The sequence below is a fragment of the Heloderma suspectum genome, chromosome 1 (assembly GCF_057233095.1).
Source record: "Heloderma suspectum isolate Gila_16-S chromosome 1, 16-S_ref, whole genome shotgun sequence".
Taxonomy (NCBI): Eukaryota; Metazoa; Chordata; class Lepidosauria; order Squamata; family Helodermatidae; genus Heloderma; species Heloderma suspectum.
The window spans coordinates 335,194,283-335,203,230 of record NC_139458.1 but is presented as its reverse complement, the minus strand read 5'-3'; the positions used below and the strand labels follow the sequence as shown (position 1 = coordinate 335,203,230).

The 8,948-nt window shown below is 43.6% G+C and overlaps 1 protein-coding gene across 11 annotated transcripts in view; it reads right to left on the bottom strand.

The window, feature by feature from the left end:
- Positions 1-83: 83 nt before the first annotated feature.
- L3MBTL3 (L3MBTL histone methyl-lysine binding protein 3) overlaps positions 84-8,948 on the bottom strand; it is a 107,416-nt gene continuing 98,551 nt past the window's right edge. For all 11 annotated transcript variants that reach the window (XM_084827499.1, XM_084827493.1, XM_084827492.1 and 8 more), the window contains 3 exons: positions 5,485-5,654; positions 3,719-3,781; positions 84-1,168 (listed from right to left, as the gene is read on the bottom strand). In XM_084827499.1, the coding sequence (XP_084683625.1) occupies positions 1,025-1,168; positions 3,719-3,781; positions 5,485-5,654 (377 nt within the window). In that variant the 3' untranslated portion in view covers positions 84-1,024. The remainder of the gene's footprint in view (positions 1,169-3,718; positions 3,782-5,484; positions 5,655-8,948) is intronic.

The following is an 8,948-nucleotide window of genomic DNA, read 5'->3' as shown; positions in this document are numbered from 1 at the left end:
ATGCAACACTTAGAAAGAAAACTCACAAGAACAATGCAATCTAATAATTAATGACCTTGCTTCACATTTTTTTTTCTATGGCACATGCTAAAAATCACAAGCCAATTTACTTCCAGAAATAAGAGGAAGATCCCTTTGGCTCTGGCACAACTATTTTATTTGGCTTTCCCCTTAAATCTCTAATCTCTTTAGGAGCGTAATGCACTGTTCCTGTTCAACAGATCTGTAATTTCCTAAAGAATTTTTTGAGCAGCAGGATTAATATATTCCCTCTTATTTGTATGCACTTTTAATTTCCTTCTTCTGTTTTAACAGACTGTGGACTAAAGCACTATAATGCAACATAAAATAATTGTTACATAGATGTTGAATTTGATTTTTTTGGTTGTTCTTATTTTAATAACTCCATACTAAATATGCTGGTGGAAGTATTCATTAAACTTTTTTCAGTCATGCAAAAATAAAAAATTAAAAACAGCATTGATCTCCAGCAATGTTTCTTACAATACATTAATTAGACTCAAAGTCCATAGCAAAGTTTTTCATTTGAGCTGCAGTGCAAAATTAAAGAGTTAACAGTCTACATTAACTAACTGTAGCCCACTCATTTTTAAATTGTGTAAACAACTTGTTATGAAAATGGTAAAATTCACTAAGTTGAATAGGTAAATTCATGAAGTACATACTTTGTGAATCCTTAGAAAAGCATAGTATTTCCTTAATTTTAATATCTTAATTTAGTTAATGGTTTTTCAATCAAATTAAGGATGGCTAGTTGTAGGAAAATTAGAGCCATCAGCATGGTATATGTTAAGTACCTATGCTGCTTAAAAATACCTTGCTAAAAATCTTAATCACTTCCCAGAAGTGTTCAATTGCCCTGGCTCTTGGAAAGTATCAACATTTCACCCATTGTGACTTCTTCCCCTTGGAGAGTTCTTCCTTGATGATCCTTCTGCATCTTTGTGCTTTGAATAAAACATGAGCTGCAGTACAAGAGGCCTGTCCTGTAGTCATTACTCCATCAGAGTTCATTGTGAGAGCTCTTGTCAGCAGCCTTGAACATTAGGATCGAGTTGAAGATTTTTAGGGCTGGTCCCAGTTTAATGCTCATTATTTTCACTATATCTGCTTGGGTCATTAGCAGGAAAGCTTCTCCATCAATTTGCTTAAAATGAAAATGCAAAAAAAATTCCCAGCGTTAATAACTCTGAACATTTTATACAAACTCTAAACTATATAACAGTAATTTAAGATGGGCCCAGACTACAAGCTAGAACAGTCTGAATTAAAAAACACACACACATTTCAGTTTAAGTTCCAAATCTCTCAAGCAAAATAGGGTCCAATTAGGCTGAGTGACAAACGTTGCAGAAGTTTATGAGTAACCAACAGTCAAGGAAATACAATCTACCCTTTTCTATCCATATGGTATGTGTCCGTATTCATTTCCCCCCCAAGAATGATGCCCCTTATATGCAGTATGTCCAATATAAATGATGGAGTTGCTACTACAATTTCATGGGAAAAGGTATATCTGCTATAACGTTTACCAAAACTGGGAAGGCAAAGGATAGAGATGGGGGGCACACATGTAGAATCTATTCCAGAACTGTTTGAAAAAAGATTTATTTGCTCATGCCAATAAGACTGTAGTAGTGTTTCTTTTAGTTTTAGCAATAAACTGTATCGAGGAATAATGTTAGTAGGAAGCATTCCTTTCCTAAAAATACACCTGTTGCCATAGTCAGACCAGAAGCATAATATCAAAGCAGCTCTTGTCACACTCACACCTACCTTTCCAGAGTCACCATAGGTAGAATGACCAAGTGCCAATTCCCAGTTATATGGATTTTTTTTTTTTTTAACATGGGTGCTTGGAAATTAGATACATCCCACTCTTACATTGCCTAACAGACAATAAAATATTTTGACAAAGCTAAAATGCCAATTCACACAAGGTGTTGAATAGTTAGAAGTTTGTGTTCAGAATAGGCTCCTCACACCATCGCCTCACACCATCGAAGATCATTTGGAACTCCACCCACTACAATTCCTAAATGTTAAGAAGTAGGAAGTGCAGAAGCTCTGGTCCAGACAGAAAACTACTTGAGAATCCTTGGCTCCCAGCTATTATTTACAAGCACTAATACCATATCCTCCAGAATTCTCCCAGTAATTTTTATTATAAAGGAGACAGAATACTGACTTGTGCAATAGTAGCATCAAGAGAAACACAGTAACCTGGTTGTTACTGGTTGTCACGCTTAATAACCAACCATGGGTTAATTAAGCCATGGTTGGTTGTGGCAGTGTGCAAGCGAGCGTGCAGCCTCCTGCCCACTTGCTGCTTCCGCTTTGCATCTGCTTTAATGAACAACCCAGGAACAGGGTATTCCTTGGTTGTTCGGAGTGGTGTGTGAACCTGACACTCTGGGTTGTTGATGGAGAAACAACCCAGAATTTTAAGCCAGTAACAAACCATGGGCTAAAATTATGGGTTGTTTTGCCCTGATTCGGATGGCATAGCAAACAGCCCAGGAATGGGGCATTCCTGGGTTTGCTAACCTGAATGCAAAGTGGAAGCAGCAAGCAGGTGGGAGGCAGTGCACTCGCTTGCATGTGGCCCTGACAAGCCATGGGTTGTTGTTATGTGCGAAATCAGTCAGTATTAGCTCAGCTCTCATTTTTTTCATCTCTTGCAAGCAGTAAAGAACATTTTCAATTTAATAAGATCAAACTCATTGATAAAATAATCCAAGAGGAGGCTAATATGACTATGGGTCAGGTGTTGGCCAGGACTCCCTTGCTTCTAGGAATGATTACACTCTTTGAAAGATTACACTGTTTGAAGAGTGGCTCAAGTTCAGAACTTGAAATCTGAACTTGCCAAACATTTATGACACAAGTAAAAATCAATCTTACACTCCATAATTTAGAATAAAAGACTTCAGAAATTCCTAATTAGACCATGTTTTAGTTAGAAGAGCGACAGCCTTTTCTTTACCATAATTTGAATACAGCATTCCTCTAACTAATAATAAACTTTGTCAAATCTGAAAACAGCTTTCCTTTTTTTGTCATAATTTGAAAGTAGTATTTTTAATCTCGAGTCAAGACAAATGCAGAAGTAGTACCAATAAAGTACTATTCATCTTTCTCTTTTCCAATGGCTCCCTCTGAAATGTAATGTTTCCATCTGTTTCTAGGATTGGTACACAGAGATGCTTTTCCCTATAACTTTAAAAAAAGATTCCTGAACATGTGGTTATTGAACCACTTCTTTGCTGAGTGTCGGAAATACTCAGCCAGATGGACCAATAGTCTGACTCAGTATAAGGCAGCTTCCTACGTTCCTAGATTCTTTGTTTGCAGGATAGAAGAAAGAGGCGTTCAACTCCAGTTCAGTTTCAAGGCAAAAATTCAATTGTGTCTCACTGAAAGTAAGTCTAATTAACTTTGGTGGAAACCATGCGTATTGCCCTGCAGTAGGCATCAAACCTCTAAATTAAGAGTTTGAAGCCTCTTGCAGGGGCAATACACCATGCTAGCAGAATGTCTTCAGGAATAAACCTAAAACCTAGATTGATTTTAATGCAAAAAATACTATTGAGCATGGCAGCATCTTCTGTATGCCAGACATAACCATGAGACAGACCACCTTCATCCATGATAATATTTAGTCATGACCTTTAAGCAATTGGTTTGTTACACTCACTTCATCTTTGAACACCTTGCCATGTTCCTCGCAGCCTGGCAAACTCCGTATGAACTCTGAGACCTGCCAGTCAATTTTAACAATGTTTAATATAAACACATGACAACATTACTGAGCTAAATCTGGTGATCCATCTAGCTCAGTTATTCTAGCTCAGAATGGTAAGAAGTAGATAAATAAACGGGTATTTACAACAGAAGATGGCAATAGTATTGCACCTTGAGATGAGCAAGCTCTCTGTATTCAGATTAACCTCTTTATTCCAGCTCAATTCAAAGTAATGGGATTCTCCTTCACTGCAATCTATCCCAACGGAAGCTTCCAAACTGTCTCTGAAGGCAGACCCACACAGAGTGGACTTTAATGAGCTCCTAAAGTTATTTTCTGAGTGTGGTTCAGGAGAACTTCATTGGCATCTCTATTTGTAATACATAATTTTAAAAAACAGATAACGTGCTTATTAAACAGCACTTAACATTCTCAGTCTAGTTTGAGTTTAATGACAGTTTTTACCAATTTACTTCTCATGGCATAGAGGTCAGATCCACTGGTTTGCAGTCTGCAGAATCAGTGAAATGGGTTGCAACTTTTCTTTTGATGGAAGAGAAGCCATGATCGCACATGAGTTTTGGCTTCAATGCTAGGCTCTATTGCCCGTGAGCAATTTTCACCCAAGTCAATTGCATGCCATTTAAAACAATTCCTAACTCCCGTTTAGGGGTTTGCCCATGCATAGGCTAAATACATAGAGTGGGGGTTCAGATTGTGCCTTCTTTTCCCCCAGCACATTGAGCAGGACTTCTGAAAAGGGGTGTCTGTCACTAGGGACGCCAATCACATGGAATGCCTATGCACGCATCCCTTTTCAGACATTCTACTGAAGACTGCAGGGACCGCAGAAGGCATGGCCCACGTTCATCCCTCCATGCGATTAACCTAGGGGTGAGCAGAAGGTAGATTTCTAGATATTTTGGGCTTCAACTCCCAGAAGCCACTACCAGCCTGGTGAATGGTCAGGAATGCTGGGAGTTGAAGTCCAAAGCACCTGGAGATCTACTTTCTGCCCACCCCCGATTTAGTCTGCGTATGGAAGGAATGCCTGAATAAGATTAGCATCTTCAGCCATTTTCCCACTGTAGTCATAGTATGCATTAAAGATGCAAAGGAAAGAAGGAAGTGATGTTTGAATTACCTAAGAGAATACTTGCTTTGGCCCTGTGATCTCTATTCATATTGCCCTAAGGTGGGACACTAGAAAAATGAAGTCTGGAACTCAAAAATAAATTGGGACTCAACATAGTCAGAAGAACGAAACCAGGAGGAAACCTCAGGTCAGCCACAGACATGGCCTTGTTAGATCCTTTGTCTTTGCCCCAAGGCAAAGAAACTGGGGCTTGAGTCACTGGCTCCTCCCCACAGGGGAAAGGGTTTCTCTTCAAAGCACATTATCTCTAAGTGGTGAGTACAAACCTGATAAAGACAGTTAAGTTCCTGTTATACTATACATAAAGCTAAAACACAACTATTATTGTTTATTATTACTCTACTTTTCTTTTTAAAGAACACTCCTAAGCAGCTTGCACAGCTTAAAAACAGCCACTACAAAATAACATAAAAACAGACAATACTAAAACAATAAAAGTATGCAATGAACAAATTTATCACCACCATGTACGTGTGCTCCATACTAATGAAGCTATCTCCAAAAAAGCTAGATGAAGTAGACATCTAGTTCAGTTTACTCCAGCAAGAATTGTAACACACACCTCATCAGTACTCCACTTGGAAACTTTACTGGCCGGGATTCCAGCCACAGTAGGAAGGAGTTTACTCTGCTGTTCCCACCGCAATGGAAAGGCTGGGATTGTCAGTTTGGAAGACAACCCCAAAATTACTGGTTGAGGATGTGAACTTCTGTTATTGGATTCCTTGGTGTCTGCAAACAAAAAAACAAACCAGTATTAAAGCCCATGCTGAATTATTGGTGACCAGACTTGTAAAGCCAATATATTTTCAATTTAATATACTCAGCTGGTGTAATTTATTATTATCAAAAAGTATTCATGAAAAACAGCAACCTAGAGGGAAGTCTGTAATAACTCCAAATCCTTTCTATACGATACAAAATTACCTTTTCCCCAGAACTAGTTTAGCTATTCTACCTGTTCATTTGTTTATTAGGAAAAAAAATAAATGTACAGGAAACTAATGCAATTCTGTTGTCTTATACACACATTTTTTTTCTGTCTGAAAGCATACCATAGCATCAGCTATGGTATGGAAAGCATACCATAGCATCAGGAGCCTGGGGAAGGAGGACCAGCCAGCAGCTGCACCGGGTGGATCCTGAGCCTGAGCCTGCTTCTGCCCCTGCCCACAGGTACTTAAGGCAGGGCTGCCAGAGGCTGCTCGGGAAGGAGCCTGGGGGAAGGAGGACCAGCCAGCAGCTGCACCAGGTGGATCCTGAGCCTGCTTCTAACCCCGCCCACAGGTACTTAAGGCGGGGCTACCAGAGGCAGCGCCTAGGCGTCGCGCCAAGTGCGATTCTAAGTGTGCACTTAGCGTCGCACTTGGAGTCGCATAGGATCTGAAGACCCACCCACCTGCCTCTCCAGAGACACCAGCAGCCACAGTACCAGCAGCAAATAGCAGCAGCAGAGGGCAGCAGCTTAAAGACAAGGGGAAAGGGGCAAACGTGGACTTTATCTGCTCCTTCTTAGCTGCTGTTCTCTTTTATCTCTTATATTCTTTTAAACTGTTGTGCATTTTATATTCTAACGTTTTAATATGTGCCTGGGAGGACTATTGGGCAACTCAGGGGGTCGGGGAGGTGCCACTATAACTGTGGTCAGGGGCAGGGGGAGGTATGGCGTTGGGGGATTAACAGGCCAGCTGAGGAGAAGAGGGGCTAGACACCTTACAGCTGTCACCTCTTCTCGTTCTTCCTCCAACCTGATGGTTCCTGGCAGCCTTACCAGTCTGCCCTCGGGTCTGGTGCTGCTGCTGCTGAATGCCAGGTCGGCCCAAAATAAAATCTCCCTCACCCATGATTCGATTGTGGATGAGGGGGCTGACCTGGTATGTATTACTGAGACCTGGGTGGGGGAACTGGGAGGGGTCACCCTCTCCCAGCTGTGCCCTCCTGGGTACTCGGTACAGCACCAACACCGACTTGAGGGTCGGGGAGGGGGGGTTGCCGTGGTCTATAGGAATTCAATCTCCCTCTCCAGGCTTTCTGCTCATTCGAGTGCAGATCTTGAGTGTTTGTACCTTGTGTTGGGTACCCGGGATTCTGTTGGTGTACCGCCCACCCTGCTGCCCATCAGACTTCCTGCCTGAGCTGACGGAGGTGGTCTCAGACTTGGTGTTGAGGACGCCCAGGATGATGGTCCTGGGGGATCTCAACTTCCATGCCGAGGCCGCTGTATCCGGGGCGGCTCAGGACTTCATGGCCGCCATGACAACCATGGGGCTGTCCCAACATGTCATCGGCCCAACGCATATAAAAGGACACACGCTTGATCTGGTTCTCTCGACTGGGCAGGAGGATAGTGATCTGAAAGTGGAGGAATTAACATCTGTCCCTTTGTCATGGTCAGATCACTTCCTGCTGAGGTTTAGACTCCTGTCCTGGCAGCCTTCTCCCTCTGCAAGGGTGGGGGACCTATTAAAATGGTCCGCCCCCAGAGATTAATGGATTCCGATGGATTCCAGAGGGCTCTGGGGGATTTTCCTGCTGGTATGGCTGGTGCTCCTGTCGAAGCCCAGGTTGCTCTGTGGAATGCAGAGATGACTCGGGCGGTTGACATGATCACGCCCAAGCGCCCTCTCCCTCTGAGCAGAGCCCGGCCAGCTCCTTGGTATACACCTGAGCTGAGGGCAATGAAGCAAGAGGGGAGATGGCTAGAACGCAGGTGGAGGAAAACTCGTGCTGAGTCTGACCGAACACAGGTAAGAGCCCACTAACAAGCCTACTCTGTGGCGGTGAGGGTGGCAAAGAGACAGTTCTTTTCCACCAGCATTGCATCTTCTCAGTGTCGTCCAGCAGAGCTTTTCCGAGTGGTTCGCGGCCTGATACATTCTGGGACAGGGAGAGAGACAGTGGAACCCTCGGTAGCACGCTGTGACAAGTTTGCATGGCACTTTGAGGATAAAGTCGCTCAGATTCGTCATGAATTGGACACCACCATTAATGCAGTTCCATTGGTAGAGGCGTTCAGAGCACCATCTGGTTCAGTTTTATTGGATGAGTTTCAGTTACTGAGGCCTGAGGATGCAGACAAGGTGCTTGGCCAAGTCCAATCGACCACTTGTGTGCTTGACCCTTGCCCTTCATGGCTTATTAAATCAAACAAGGAGGGGTTGTCCGGCTGGGTCCAGGAGGTTGTAAATTCCTCCTTGAGAGAGGGAGTGGTGCCTGCCGCTTTAAAAGAGGCAGTAATTAGACCACTCCTGAAAAAGCCTAACCTGGACCCAGAGGATGTTAACAATTAGGCCAGTGGCCAACATCCCCTTCCTGGGCAAGGTGCTTGAGCGGGTGGTTGTAGGACAGCTCCAGGCACTCTTGAATGAAACAGATTATCTAGATCCATTTCAATCGGGCTTCAGGCCTGGTTTTGGAACGGAAACTGCCTTGGTCGCCCTGTGGGATGACCTCTGCCGGGAGAGGGACAGGGGGAGTGCGACCCTGTTGATTCTCATGGACCTCTCAGCGGCTTTCGATACCACTGACCATGGTATCCTTCTGGATAGGTTGTCTGGGTTGGGAGTTGGAGGCACTGCATTACAGTGGTTCCGCTCCTACTTGGATGGCCGATTCCAGAAGGTGGTGCTGGGGGATTATTGCTCTGTGCCATGGCAATTATGCCATGGGGTTCCACAGGGCTCTATTTTATCCCCCATGCTGTTTAACATCTACATGAAACCGCTGGGGGAGGTTATCTGGAGGTGTGGGCTGAGGTGCCATCAATATGCAGATGACACCCAGCTCTACCTCTCTTTCTCATCAAAACCAGGTGAGGCAGTGGCTGTTCTGAATCAGGGCCTGGGCACGGTAATGGACTGGATGAGGGCTAATAAACTGAAACTCAATCCAGACAAGACGGAGGTACTGTTAGTGGGTGGTTCGTCTGCCCGGCTAGGTGATATTCAACCTGTTCTGGAGGGGGTTGCACTCCCCCTAAAGGATCAGGTTCGTAGTTTGGGGGTGTTCTTGGATCCAGAACTGTCA